The 15,662-nt window shown below is 39.7% G+C and overlaps 1 protein-coding gene across 3 annotated transcripts in view; it reads left to right on the forward strand.

The window, feature by feature from the left end:
* The window catches only part of bmpr1bb (bone morphogenetic protein receptor, type IBb), a 40,126-nt gene that overhangs the window by 10,919 nt on the left and 13,545 nt on the right, over positions 1–15,662 (forward strand). For all 3 annotated transcript variants that reach the window (XM_026298090.2, XM_026298091.2, XM_026298092.2), the window contains one exon: positions 14,456–14,779. In XM_026298090.2, the coding sequence (XP_026153875.1) occupies positions 14,686–14,779 (94 nt within the window). In that variant the 5' untranslated portion in view covers positions 14,456–14,685. The remainder of the gene's footprint in view (positions 1–14,455; positions 14,780–15,662) is intronic.

Consider the following 15,662-nt stretch of genomic DNA (forward strand, 5'->3'; position numbering starts at 1 on the left):
AAAAAAAATCTTTTTCAATTAAGAAACATTGTTTTGTCTGTGACCTTGGCTTGTGTGTGCATGTGAGCTTATCTCTCCACATATGTACAGACCCTGGTTTCTGTGAGAGTGGCCTAATAATTCCCTTTAGTAGGCACATACAGTAGCATGCTGTATGTTTTACTGTATGTTGTTGATTTTTCTGACATTTTGCAACAATAAAAAACCATTATCAAAATATAATGTAATGTGTGGGTTAGTCTTATGAATGTTTCCCAGGCAGTGCAGAGCATACGCTCCCATTTCATCTCAGTAAATGTCAGTCATTGTGTCAATCATCTGTTATAGTTATTTAAAGTCACTGGAGTCTGTAAAGTCAACCCCTTCCACCAGGATGTTAAATAAGCAGCACAGTCTGGCTTCCCACACATGTACCCAAACCGAATACATCTTCAAGGAAACACTAAGTTTCAGCATGTTCTTTGGTTTTCTTGTTTCTGATTAGTAGTTTTATGTTAAAATGTAATGGACAGAAGCAGGAGGTTTGCGTATTTGCCTGTCTGGACAATCAAGCTGGAACATTTGGGAATCACCTGACTTCATGGGGGAAAACTTTTAACTCTTTAGGATTGTACACACTTAAAAACAAGATCTGAAGGGATGGATTTGTTTGTAATCCTGTATTGATCCTTCCTAGACAGGCTGTCTGGTGAACTGACACTCTGCCATACCTACAGGCACACCGCCACGCTGGCTGCATGCCTCACCGCATCTAACTATAGAAGCAAATACAAGCCGACGCAAATTTGTGGCTGATTTAATGGCTCTTAGTGGAGTCGTTACGTTGGGTCGAGAAAGGTATTGCCCATTCTGTTTTCCAGTGTAAATGGCAGTCCCCCAAGTCCATGTATTATTATCTTGTGGTACTGTATGTTAGGTCTGTACTCATCTGAATGTTTTGTGTCGTAGAACACAAGCACAGTCAAGCAACATTGGCTAAGGATGGCTGAACCACTTGTGATGGGCATGAGAGACCCTCTTCTCCCTGAGACTATCAAAAGCACCTGCTAGTGCCTCATTGAGAGCACCGAATGATCTGTGAATCAGAATTTAAGTGAGTTAGTTCAAATGACAAATTCTTGGTTAGAATTATAACAACTACACTGTGAGAAGAAGGAATTAAATAAATTCATCTATGTATGGATCAACAAAAGAAAGAGAAATTCTGCTAATGATCAGTATATTTCCATAAATGTGTCCCCTTTTAATTTATGCTTTCTGAATAAATGGACTCTGTCCAAAGTGAATTGATTTCAGTCATTGGATATTAAAAGGAAAGATTAATTAGATGACTTAAATACCTGGAGTTTAATGCAGTCATGATCGATTACATATTCCCTGTACATAAAAAGACTCTCTCTAATAGAACAGTAGTCACAAGGGTACAGCATGTTGTCATTTTTGACTTTTCTTTCAATCTTACTGCTGGTTTGTCACACTTTATATAAACTGCCTGCGTGTACTATACAGTTGTGATGTCTGTGCTAGTTCCCCAACTTTATGATATTGCATTGGTAAATCCCAGGAGTACTCCTTTGAGTGTAGTAACAGTAGAGTACAGTATTTTAGTAAACAGCCAGTCATAGTTTCAGTGGTACATGCAGCCTGCTTGTTTGAAGCACCTGTCTATGACAGGACAGCAGTTACTCAAAACACCCCCATCAATCAGTTGGTTGAACTCAGCTTGTGGCCTTGGTGACCAACTGGGGACCATTGCTGCTTTACAGGACAAATGTGTAAAAAGGGCCATGTAGGATTCCATGTCCAGTGTTTGGAAAAAGAAAAGTGAAGCAAATAAGTGATTCAAAATGTTAAATAAATATTGATGCACTGCATCATTGTGTATATCAGGTGGCAAAAGGAAAAAAAAAGGTAGAGAGTGAGAAAGGGAGGACAAAGGCTGGAGTGTGATTGAACAGGCAGTCAAAACGTGTGGTTGCATTCTCGCTTTGTTCCATGAGATCACAGTTGTGGCAGATGCAGGATAGACTGGGAGCAGCTGTTTTGCTCTCTGTTCTCCAGTTACAGGCACTGGCACTGGCTGCACTCTGGGGATGGGCAGAGGGGCATGTTGCTGAGTCTTAATAGTGTTTGTTCTCTCAGGGTGGGCACAAAGAGCCCTCAGACCCCGCAGTACTCCACCAGTACTCTTGGCATCGGAAGAGAGGGATGTGGCCGAAGGTGTCAAGCAGAGTGGGACTGGTGGCAAGACATAACATGCAGCTGGTCCCACTCTCACAGGACCCATGGCGCCATTAATTATTCACATTATTGTGACTATGAAGGCTACAGTCAGAATATTATTGGAAAACGCATAAATTTGTTAGATTAGATGAAAATCAGGTAGAGATCACAAATATATGCAAATTATAAGAATTTGTAAGACTTGCAGGGAAGTTGCCCTTCTTCACAGTGCAAGCTTGGCACATATAGTATAACAAGAGGTTGCTTTGTTGCACAGGAAAGGAAAAACTGAAAGCTCTGAGAATTTAAACACAGTGCAACCAACTCCCTGATTCATTGCCATGAAGCTGTGCAAACAAAACAGTTTCAGTATTTACATATTTCGAAGACGTTGCTGTACTTTAGTATGAATTTCTGTGGCGGGTACATAATGAACAGAGAAATAAGATATAAAAAAATCAATGTAACTTTTTAAAACTTTTTAAATCGAAATCCCCAAAGATTGGGTGGTTTCAGAGCAATGTCCATTAAATGATTATTCAATTTATCAAGATAATAATCAATAATGAAAATAACTGCTAGCTACAGCCTTAATTCCTACACTGTGGTTAATTTTATCCTGTTTGTTCTAAACTTTAAAAGAGCACTACAATACTTTAAAATTTTCCTCACACTGTTTTCACATGTCTGGGTTCTGCCTCATTGATGTTGCATGTACTGTACCTTTATGTGAACCACAGCTTCCTGCACTAAGACGGATGTACCACAATCACAGTAACTAAAATTAGTAATTGCATCTGTGTTCCAAAAGTGTATGAATGTCTTATAACCTTGTGAAAAATGTGGAGCGATGGAGCGTTTGAAGGTGGAACAGGTCTAATGAGATGCTTCTGCCAACAACTTTCCAGTATTCACAGCCAGTGGCCTGAACCTAGAGAGCTGAAAACAACCAAATACAGTTATTTACATAAAATCAGCACTTTTCCATGGAGTCAGAGTGGATTTCACTGCAGGCACTTCTTTATTGTAAGCAGTGCTTCTAGATCACAAATAAACGGAAGACATGTTTGATGTTGATGGAGAATTTAAGGGTTAGATGTGTCAGATACAGAAACTGGCACCTCACCAGCTTTATAGGGTGTTTGAACAAGCCTAAAGTAGTGAATCATTATGTATCATAGATCAATTGACGCAATTCTCAAAAACACTAAAAGTGTACATACACGTGTATGTGGTGTTAGTAGTTGTAGTCTAGCAGTGTCAGAAAGGTGCTTTCATTCCTGCATTTCAAATTATTTATGTTATAATTACTTTTTCTTCTCACAGGAATGGTTAGGAGGTGAAATAGTTACAGTCACTACACACAGCATACCAAACTAACAGTGTGCAAGGATTTTGTTCAAATAAATTTTTACTAGATTTGGAAGTTGTGCTCCTGACATCATGTGTGACTCAAATTCTCCATTTGGTGTTTACTCACATACTCTTGTAGTTATCTGAATTTGGAAGGACAAAATTAGTTTTCCTTTCCAATGGATTGTTCTGATTAATTCCTCAGTCATCCAGAAGTAATAAATACCAACACTATTGTAATTTCTGTGGCTATGAGAGAAAATTGGATTTTATCATGGTCCATCCATGAGAACAGTTTTTATTTGTAGGTTGTCCCTTACTCCTGGGATAATGTGAAACACCAGCTTCATATTTTACAAATTGGAGCATAATTCAGACATGTTGTCTGCACTCTGCAATTTTAGTATTGAAAACTATGTCTGTGGTTTCATCTGATGATGCTCTGTCATAGCTGTGTTTCCTGGTGTTGTCTTCCTCCCTGTCAGCAGTGTGGGGATGATGCCCACAGTGATGCACACTTACAGTAAGTGAAGGAGTGATGTTTCAGAGATGGATAGCATTTCCAGTATTTATCGACTGCTGCGAGGCGGCCCTGGATGACACTGTATTCAGATACATTAGCGATAGAGGGAGTCTTGATGGTCTGTCAGAGGGAAACGGGGTTGAGAAGTGAGGAGGGCAGACGTTAAGACATCACCTAGCTTATACTCTGACACAGAGGCATTGATCGCAGCCCCATTGCTCTCCGAGATGCTTCCTCTGTTTTCATTGTGCTATCATTGGAAGAGAGCAAACAACAACGTCAGGGGGAAAAGGCTCATGATAGTGCCGTATCTAATGTGCTAGGATCCCTAGGGAGAGAGATTTACACGCAGTAGGATGCCTAATAGTGTATGTCTGGACACCACTGAATTAGGTATTACTGATGGACTGAGAGCAGTAATGCTTTATAATAAACTGTAAACTTTCTCTTGATTTGCATTGATTTGCTGGAAACCTAATCTAGCCTAACCTTAGCCATAACCACTAGTTACCTAACCCTAACCCAAATGAAAACCTACCCTTTCCTTGACCTTAAACCAGATCGTTACCAGGTTTGCTTTTTAATGCAACACAAAAAGGTTCTGTGCAATTTTTGTCAGACATTTGTTTCGAAGCTGCTGAGACAATTTCATTCTAAAGCCAACAAACAGGTTTCAGTTTTTCCAGTATGAGTGTATTGTGAGGAGTTTGGTAAATGAGAGGGAACATAGAGAGAGAGAAGCAGAAAATTAGAAACCAACTCGCTTTTTCCCACTGAATTAAATGTTTTTGTTAAGGCTCAACCCAAGCTGTTGAACTGTTTCTCCTTATTAAGGGAAAAGGTGCCTGATTGACAAATGAGTTCTGGCTCAGCCAGCCAACCAGAGATGGGGTTCCTCTGCCAAGACTGCAGGCCCTTGGGTTTATCGTCAGCCACAGGAGCAGATGGTTTAACGTTCACTCAGACCTTCCTTGGGATGTCTCATCTCCTTTTGTTAGAGCGAAGGGATGAACAAGGGCAGATCTGAGTGTAAGGAGGCAAATCAACAAGTGGGATTACACTGTTCCAAAAGAAATAGAATTTGCTGGTTGCTGGTTTTTGTTGATTTGATTTTCTAATGCCACATTTAGACTACGTGGAATATGACTTTGATTTTCAAGCATTTGAGTTACACTTGACACTTGACCTTCACCTGACTTCAAGTAACTTCAGACATACTTTTTGTCCCTATTTTCTTTACATTTGTATGGTATTGACAGATAAGAATATCACTAACACTTCATGGAAACAAAGCAGATAAAGAGATTGCAGTTTGATGTATTAAGAAATAAAATCTGTTATGATTTGTCTTGTATTTACTGTGCACATTATAACATTTTTGGTATACAGTGATCACAGGATTTTCCTTCATTCATATCTTCATGTTAAACAGCCACATCTGCTCTTGCATATCTAAGCTAGTCAACTATTAGATAAACGTGTCTGTGTTTATGGCAAATATCAACATTGTTTCTCTGTGGGATGTAAAGCACTGGAGATGTCTTTGTTGACATCTGCAATTCCATATCTCCTGAAAAGTAATCCCCCTGCCAAGGAGGACATTGTGAAAATGTAGAAAGGCTCAGCTTGTTGTGTTGGATGTGTGTGTGTATCTTAACTGGAAAAGCAGAAACATCAGAGCTAGAGAGGCTTAGTGAAAAGGGTCAAATGTGACAGTGTGTGTGATGTGGGGAAGTCTGCAGGGTGTCTGTGACCTTATGCTCAGTGACAGCAATGATCATAATTCTGCTATATTTTCTTCCTTTGATGAGGAATTGTTTATTTATATTCATTTGTTGGGTGTGTGTGGTATCTTTTACTTCATATCCCTGCATTTCCACTTGATCAGGTATTGTGCTTAACTTCATTCAATATGAACTGTTATTGAAGGGAGGAAAAAGCTGTTCATGCTAACACGGTTGCTAATTATAGTTCCCATAGCTCCACTTCATACTCCTGGTACATGCTGACTCACTGACACGTCATCCTGCCATGGCTTAGAGGAACACTGGAATAGAACAGAGTCATTGTAAATGTTATTTGTAATGTGCTTTTTGTCCATGCTATAACAAGTCAGAATGTCTGTGACAGAAGTTGGCCATGGTCCTGGCATTTTTTAGATGATGAAGCAGACCAAGACATTTGTAAAATGCACTGAAACTCCATCCATTGCATCTGGAGGATGTTGTGTAACCATTCATGTTGAGTCACTATACAGGATTTATATTATACAAACCTAGAATATACATTTGGACTATACATATATGTAATCTTCCTGATGTGTAGAAATTCTAGTACTTTTAATAATGCCTGTGTGTGAGTGCCTCTAAATTCATCTTCACTTTAAATGAGACTGATCTTGGTCAGTATGTGCACGTGCTGGATTATTTCTGGGATTACAGATTATTTTATATTTTTAGGCAGTTTGTCATCCCCTCTCCTTTCTTCAGATGGACTGATCAGCTCCCAGGTTATTCAAGTGCTTATTTGCCATTAAAGTGTTATTGACAACACAGTAAAGCAACTGAGGTCTATGCTGTATCACTGCAGCCTTCACACCACTCACAAACACACAAAAGGGCTTTCAGCACTACAGCCAAGGGAGGGGTGTGGGTGTACATGGAAAATATGCACAGAAGACTCCCTCCCTCCTGCTCTTACCATCTACTCCCTCTCAACCTCTCACTCCAACGACACAGAGCAGGTAGTTTGACCCAAGGCAATGGCTCAGCCACTTCTATTAATTTTCTCTGAATTATAAGGCAGTAAAACTAAATTTATCCAAACACCATTAATCACAATGGCTGAGTGTCTGCTTTAATGAACAGGATCTTTCTGGGGGCATCAATGGGCAGTTAATTTGCCATTTTAAACCCCACTTGTCTGTGTCAACTAGTCCGTGGAGAGGTGCATAAATAGAGTCTAGTAGCTGTTCCAAGGGCTGGGTTGTATCCATTCCTTCATGCCTAACTACAGCCAGGGACAGGGGGCATATAAAAAGGATCCAATGTCCAAAAGACTGTAATGAATAATGTACAGGCTGTTTATTTCTCCAGATATACTCTTGGTACATGGAACCAAGTGCCCTGATTGTTCCTTATGGAGTTTGCCTCATCTGAGGGTTTACATTATTGCGTTTGATGGGATCTGTGTGAGCTTTAAAATTAATTTTAATGTGTAATATTTTTGCAAATTAGTCTTCATTTGCACCAGAGGAGATGTTTCATTTTGTTAAGTAGATGTTTTATTTATTTTTTATCTCCACCTGTTTGCTTTTGCTGCCAGTCAGATTGATGATGCTGTGATTAATTGGACCAGTGCGTCCACCAGTCTTTGTATTGTGTGGTAGTCTTGCTGTGATGATACCCTTGATGCGTGGCGATATAATTAGCAGAGCATCATTATTAGGATTTTTCCCCCTTTTTGTTTGTTGTAAATTTTTGTGAACAGTATCCACAGAGATTACAAATGTTTTTCAATAAAAATATGAAATTGTAATAAAAATGTGTTTAAATCAATGGCTTTTAAAAATGCATTTTTAACTTCCAGTGCCAAATATTTAACTTTTTAAAATGATAAATATTTAACTTATTAAAATAATTTGCATCCACCAACTGATCAAGCAGAGGGTTTTAAAAAAAAATCTTTTAAAGCTAATAAAGTATTAAACAGCTGATAATTTGGTGACCACCCTGTGTGTAGTTGAATGTCTGTGTGAATGGTGTAAACCAGGACTTCTGATTTCCTCCCAAATGTATTTCTTCCTTTAATAATCATCAGCTTTTATTTAAAAACATACATTTCAGGCTTTTCATGCACTTTTTTTTCCCCATTTCTTCGACTATATACCTGTCCCATGATTAATTCTCTGTTGGTTATTTATCACTTCGGTAGCTAGCAAGACTAATCGGAGCAAGAGACAGGTGGAGCCATTCTGTAGCAGTCAGTCTTGTTAGTGGCAGCACTGAAGCTCACACTAGGTGATCTTTTTGTTTTTGCAGTGTGGAAGGAGGGCATGAACTTCTGACACGCACACATATGAGGCCCCTTTGCAGCCTGCCAAGCTTCAGTTATTGGATGTAATGTTAAGATTCTTTGTGTAACACCAGTAACTAAGTCAAAACACTGAATAGAGGGAATTCATTCCACTTCTGAAAAGGCAGATCACCTGGACTTCTGATTCATTCTCGATTGTCCTTTAATTAATGTCTATTCATATTTTGTGGTATTTTTTTTTTTTTAATTTAATAATTTAATTATGCTCAACAGTGGCACATGATCTCAAGTGTTATTTCCATTAATGAATTTATTGAAACGGGTGTCAGGATCACATGCTTACAGGTCCACTTATCTCTCTCTAAGGTACAAGTGTGGTAATGATATGCCAGTTGAGCATGTCCACTGTGCACAGACATGTTGCAGTATAATGCAACCAGGCAGGTGTGAGGGTCACAGCAAGTTTGTGGACCAGCGTCTTGACCCCTGCTGTCTGCTTTGTCTGACCGTCACAGGAACCCCTTAATTAGACCTTTTGGTTTACAGCCCAGCAGACACTCAGCAACAATCCCTTCATTAAATGCTCCTGGTTGACTTGGCAAGAAGAGCCTTGGTTTTTTCAGTTCTTGCTGCACAAAGGCCATGTTAAGAAAACCTCCTCTAATTTTTCACTTTGTATTGAGAGCACCTGTTCCTTTTCCCTTTACTGGAAAGTGACTACATGTAATCCCTATTTAGCAGGCTATTCTGATTCAGTTTTTATAGCCTGGACTGTTGAAGCTGATATTATGCAACATGCTGCAAACTTTAACATACTATATTTGTGAATACATTTGACATTGTAGGGTTAATGTTCCATTTCCTTTTCCATGAATAATTATAGTTGACACACTGCTGCACAATGCTTTTTCAAATGTTTCCTTTGGTTGGTGCGTAACTGTAATCTGAGTACATAGTATTATGTAAGATGCCAGGGTTTGGGTGATCAAGTGGCCAGTAAATGAATGGGAACAGAAATGTGAGGGAATTAAGTGAAGTACAGTTCACTGGCAGCCAGGCCTGCTGACAAAAACAAGGTGGTTTACTCAGGAGAGATTGAACAAGACGTGGCCCAGTGACCTTCAGTGGTAGAGACAGTAAGAAAGATATAGTGGAAGGATTTCAATCGGCCGTTCTTGGGTAGTCTGTGTTGCAGCCCCGGCAACGGGATATCACTGAACACTTTCTTAAGACCCTACTTCAGAGTCAGACAGATGCTTCATTACACAGGTCCATCTCTATGTTTGTGTGGCTGTTTTGCAACTGCTGGGCTCATGGGTGAAATCTGAGCCACAGGTGTGTTTCAGGTGCAGCCATCAGTTGGTCCACAGAAAGGGCCTTGTGTATTGTTATAATCTCTAGTCTTTCCGTTGGCTTCGGTGTTAGCAGTCAAATATAAAGAGATTCTGACATTTTTGTCCCATTAAAGGATTTGATAAGGTTCTTTTGAAGAAGCTACATTAGTGGGTAATAAGAAAAGTAGATATTTTGTTAGGAAATCTGATCAGCTTCTTTACAACCAGCTGTAGTTGTTCAATGAAAGAATCAGCAGAAAATAAAAATCACTAACAAAATAAGATGGTGTTAAAAAGTATGTCTTCACTGGATTGTTCTCTAATTGCACTTCCACGTTGATTAGAACAGTAGATTGCGTTAGAAGTGGAACTAATGAAAGAAGCAAATGAGAAACAGGTCCTAGCTGTCTGTCAAAGCAGTCTACTGAACCGCTGTATGATTACAGTCTAAAATCTGACATCATGTTGTCATGTTGTAATTTGCAAGTCACTGAGCCAGTCTCATCTTCTTCAAACACTTAACCAAAATGAGCTTTATAGGTGAAGACAAGGAGTTCTTATTGAATCTGCATAAGAGCATGGAGATCTTGGTAGAGACTGGTTTACACTAAAATAAAACATTATTGGGTCTGTAGGAGTTTGCTATAGAATTACATTCATTCTTTATAATCACACGAACGTTTGTTGTGTGCAAGTTACTGCTTTACGTGCCATGTCTAGTTTATAAAGAATGTTGACTGGCTTTAAGCAGTGTTAAATGAAATATTTATGAGAGTCAAAGTTTTGAGATTTATGACCGAACACACACAATCACCTCAGTGAAACTTAATTATCACCTACACACACAGATGCATGTCTGAATGCTGTAAATTCAGATGTGTTAATACATCATCTCCTCAAGTTTACAAGCATATACTTTCTTCCATTAGACAGGTCAAATCTTGAATTAAGCAATGAAACATGATAAATTCTTCTAGGAGTACTTCATTTTTAGGTTGAAATATAGGATGTTTATTAGTAATGTAGGAACATAAGAAACCGGGAGTTTTTGAATGATGTGTGATCTCTAAAACTGATAGTAGTTCTGGTTTTCCAGTTATTCCGGTGAAGAAAGTGAATTTTTGGCAAAGAAAAGCAATTCAACAGAAGTGCTCATGTTTTTGCGCTTTTCAATATCTCACTATGTCGTCACATCATGAAAGAAAGAGACAGTGAGACAGACTGAATGAGAGAATGAGGCAGCGTGACCGACAGAGGGAGGGAAGGGAGGGCAAATCTTGCTGTGCCAGCCTTTTCACTCCTTGTGAATCACATTTTTATTCCCCCTCGGCATTGTTTGTGACTTCAAAGTGTCAATCTCAGCAGAGTGATTTGCCCTACTATTGTGTGAATTTTGAATATTTATCAGCCTTTCGACTGAGACGCTGCTGGGAGTCTGCAGAGATCTCACAATATATTTTCATTACATATATAAATATTGATGTCTTGCTTGAACAAACACGCCTGGATTTGGATGGATATGTATTTAAGTGACGTTTTGTGGTTAGCTGTAGACTAGGCTATGTCAGCTTTCCTTTGTACTCCTTCTCCTACTCTGTTCTTATTAGTAAAATAAAGGAATTGCTAAATAAATAATGTTGTTGCGCAATCCAGTTTTTTCCACGTTCAAGTGAAAACGTGACAATGCACTAGTGCTGTTGTTTGGCTGAAACAATTAGTCGAGTAATCAATAAATTGATTAGCCAGTGGGTTTTTTGTTTCCAAAGTGCAAAGTGTTTACCACTGGCAGCTTTTCAGTTTCAATGTTTTGCTGTTTTTCCCCTCTTTGCACGCTATTAATTTAACATTGGAGGCTTTGGTTTTGGACTGTAGGTTGGACGAAAGCAAGCACTTTTGTAGATTTAACTTCTGGGCTTCTGGAAATTGGGATCTTCTGACAGCAATCTAATAAAGTTGCAGCTAGTTCTGCTCCATGGAAGAAAAATATAGCAGTGCTTTTTGTAATGCAGTTAAGAGAGAGGTAGCACATCTTTGTCTTGCTGGATGATGAAGATGCTGTCACACTTTCTCAGCTCTTGCTCCCCAATTGGACCATTTGGCCCGGACAGCTGTGTTACTGCCACAGTAATAAACTGCTTTCCAGGATTCTGTGACACCGTTTTAATGCTGAGCTGCTGAAAATCCTCCTAATTTCACAGAGCTGAGGGTAAGATTGGCCCTGGCTGGGACATCGTTCAGGACACGCATTCCATCTCTGCCCACAGTAATTTCATCATCTGTGTTCTGTCATGGCTTTTTGTTTCACAGGTTAGCAGTGATTTTTCACAGTCACCCCCTCCCACCCCCCACCCTATTCTTCTTGCTGTGTGATGAAAGATGTATTTTCTCCTTTAAAGGCCTTTTATGAAATAAAAAAAAAAACATGGCTTATTTTCATGGTGTTTTGTCACACCATTGGCAGGATTAATTTTAGGTCTGTGTTTCATTAGAACATGTTTGCCTTATGAAATTGAGACAGGTTATTGCAAAAAAAATCATGCTGCTTTAATTGATCTCTTACAGCTAGAGAGAATAATGTGTGTGTGTGTGTGTGTGTGTGTGTGCGCGCACGTGCATGCGCATGCGTGTGCACACATATTTTTGCATTATTCAAAGAGAAGCAGCAATAAGCTCTGTGTTCTCTATGATGTTTATGGCATCTGTAGAGCACAGCACATTTAAAAATGCCACTCCAAGTTAGAAATGATTAATGATTTTTGTGTTGACAGCAACACATCACATTTCTATGAGCTGTTGATACCATGCTGCAAATCTTCCACCACGCCTCATGTCTCTTTATTTGTGTTTGCAATAATCACATGTATCTATGGTGTTGGAACATATTTCAAAGGTGTATGCACATACTATACCTGTGTTCTAGTGTAAATGATTAGAGACTTGTTAAGGAAAGTTGATGGCACTCCATTCTTATTCTAACAGACATTTTTCATTGTAAACACATGCTGGAAACATTTTCAGAATTTCTCTGGTATTTTGGTCCATAGAGCATTTTCTTTTAAGCCCCTCTTGTGTCCTACTTACTTCAAATTAACACCATAAAAACAATGTACCAAGTACAATTTTGTTTTAATTGGACCTAATAACCTAAATTCTTAAATACAAAGTCATTTCAGATTGTTTATGATTGTTCATTCAATTCATTGCATTACAGCTTATTGTACTGTAGTACTTTACTGAGGGAACTGATGTGAACTGGTGTAAAATTGTATCCTGGCTCTTGCATGTCTAATGACTTTCACATTCCAGTTGCAACAAACATTGTGGTTTTACAGTGATTGAGGTGCTGACAGAATGATTTCGTCAGCAATATTAATCATTCTATAACTATGTGTATGATGACAGATAGGTTTTGTGGTTGAGGTCTAAATAAGGGAGGTAGGAAAGGGAAGTAAAGAGTTAATTTCATTGAAAGCAAGACTGGCCCATTTGCAACCCCTTTAGTGACCCACCTCCCACCCCCCCCACCCACCCCACCTACAGAGCTGCTCATTCCCCTGGACTCCCCATCCCTGAGTAGGCTGTCTGAGAATACAGGGAGGCTCCACACTGGGTGTTTGATGGAGCGCAGATGGGTGTGTGAGGTGCACTGACCCATTCACATTACTCCCCATGCACTTGTGCTCTAGAATAGGCTGAATTATCACTTGTAATACACAGCACTGCACAAATAAGGAGTGACAGCTATAGAGTGAGTGGAGCAGTGGAGAGGAGAAGTGGCTGCTGGGAGCTGCTGTTCCCACCCGGTCAGACTTTAAGAGGGCACAGGTGTGAGGTGGAGAAGCCAATTTGTCTGTTTTTTTTTTGACTCCCCCCTCCTTCACTGCTTTATTATCACTGGGGCATTTTTGTTTTTGTTTTGTTTTGCTTTTCTTTGCTTCCCTAAAAGCATTTGGATGTGATAAACATCTGTTTCTTTAAGAATAATTTATTTTCTTTTTGTCCTTTTAGCTTGCAGCTCACATAAATCATTCACTATCTGCATATTTCTCTATTAGCATTTTTTGTTCTGTGGTATTGCATGTTTGCATGCGCATCTGTGTGTGTGTGTGTGTGTGTGTGTGTGTGTGTTAGATTAGTGTGTATGTTAATTTGTCCCGATGCCTGGAGGTGTGATCTTTAATCACCTCTAATCGCCTGACGTGTGATGACCTGATTTCTGCTGTAGCTCTACAAGTGTTTGTTTTCACCCCTTTCACCCTCAGGCTCACGAGGAACCGAGCATGATCATCCTGTGTGTGAATGTTAATACAGAGTTTAAAGTTTCAGATTAATGTCCTTTGTCTTTTAATCTCATTCAGTACCTGCGTCTGCAGCTGTAGTTCCCTCTCATTACGTCAGCATGCGACTGACTTTGTTTCATTGGCTAGATAACTTTGATCAATTTAACATTGAATTAACAGGCACATAAACGAGGAAGTTTTATTTTGAAATTCCTTTTTTCCCTATTTGTAGTTCTTGTTTGTCTATCTTTACCTTCATTGTTGTTTCATTTGCAGAATTTGCTATCAGATTGTTTTACCAAAACATATGCGCGCATCTTCTGTATCCTCTGTAAGCACAGGCCAAAGTTTTAGCTCTAGTGTAGTTTCTGTGTCCCTCTTGGCAGGCTGTTTGTTTTTATGGCTGTGGCAATAGTTAATGATGTTTTCAATGCTGCCTTTCACACCCCAATCAGCCCATGCTCACGTACACAGCCTTGGTTCACCCTTTTTCCCACTTCTATTATGATCTTTCTCTATATGAGTGATGTGTGTGTGAGAGTTAGAGAGAGAGACCATATGTGGATTCAGATATACTCAGCTGTTCTCTCTGTAGTTAACTGGTCATACAAAGGGCTGGACAAATAGCACAGTGAGTGAGCAACTAAGTAACACCCTCCCCTCTCTCTTGTCTCCCCCTCTTCTGTCTCTGTGTCTGTCTCTCCCAGGCTGTCAGTGTGGAGTAGTGCTGGAGACTGCAGTCGGCAAGTTCCTGAGAGTGCAAAGAGGCGAAGTGGCAGTCACTCACAGAGAGATAATTGTATAGAAAGAGGACTGGCGCTCTTTCAGGGAAGGATATAAAATTCAATCTCACACCTCAACCTCTTTGCTCGGGTGTGCTCACTGTGGCAGCACCTCAGGGATTTGAAGGAGGCGGGTGACTGGGGTTGGTCCTGACATGATGGTGGTGGTGGTGTGGTTACCTCAGGAGTGGGCCTGGCAGGCTGTTCTCCTGGTAACTGGATTGGCATCACTGAGTCGTGGGTCTGATGGTGAGTACTGTGCTGGATACAAGCTCTTAAGAAAACGCTGCTGATGATTCCACTTTCCTGCTGCTTGTATGTGAAGCTGAAGCCTTCTTCTGATTGTTTTTTCATTGCTGTGCCGTGACAAAATGTGTAATATACAGCAAAGCTGCAAGAAGAAAGATTAAAGATAAAATTTATTTTTAAATTTGCAATATAAAGTATCTATAGTAGTTTGATGAGATTGGAGGGCAGTGGATGTGTTTAATTTTTCTGTAGTCAGAAGCATGTTTTCACAGGTTTTATTGTTAGTATTACAGGGTGACAGGTTGATCGTACTACAGTATCTATTTTTTGTCCTGTGGTATTTATGATGAGCAAAAGCTCTTATGATCTCCAGAGGGGCTACCATGAGAACGGGTGTGCATTTATCTGCCCTGTCCTCTCCCTCCCCCCTCCCCGAGCCTCCTGTTCATGTTTTGAATTGTTTGAAGATGGACAGCCAGTTGTCTTTTACGATGAATGCCAACAGTGTCACGGTGCCCGTAAGGTTATGACACGCGGGGAGGGTCGACAGGCTCTCAGGCTCAAAAAGATGACACTTGTGCATTTGTTCTGTCTCTGATTGAGAAAGAAGAGAGAGATAGTTGCTCGACATTAGAATTTGTGTTTTAGTGTGATCTGGGATTCATCTATTTACACTGTACACATATTAACACTAATTTAACGATTGTTTTAAATTAGTATTTTAAATGTTTGTCAAACACTTATTAAGAACACAGTTTGGTGTTAGGCTGTAAAGCTATCATCTGGGTACACACACACACGCGCACACACGCGCACACACACGCACACACACACACACACACACACACACACACACACAGTGTTTAGAAATATCGTTAAGAGA

This window comes from Mastacembelus armatus, chromosome 12, assembly GCF_900324485.2.
Source record: "Mastacembelus armatus chromosome 12, fMasArm1.2, whole genome shotgun sequence".
NCBI lineage: Eukaryota > Metazoa > Chordata > Actinopteri > Synbranchiformes > Mastacembelidae > Mastacembelus > Mastacembelus armatus.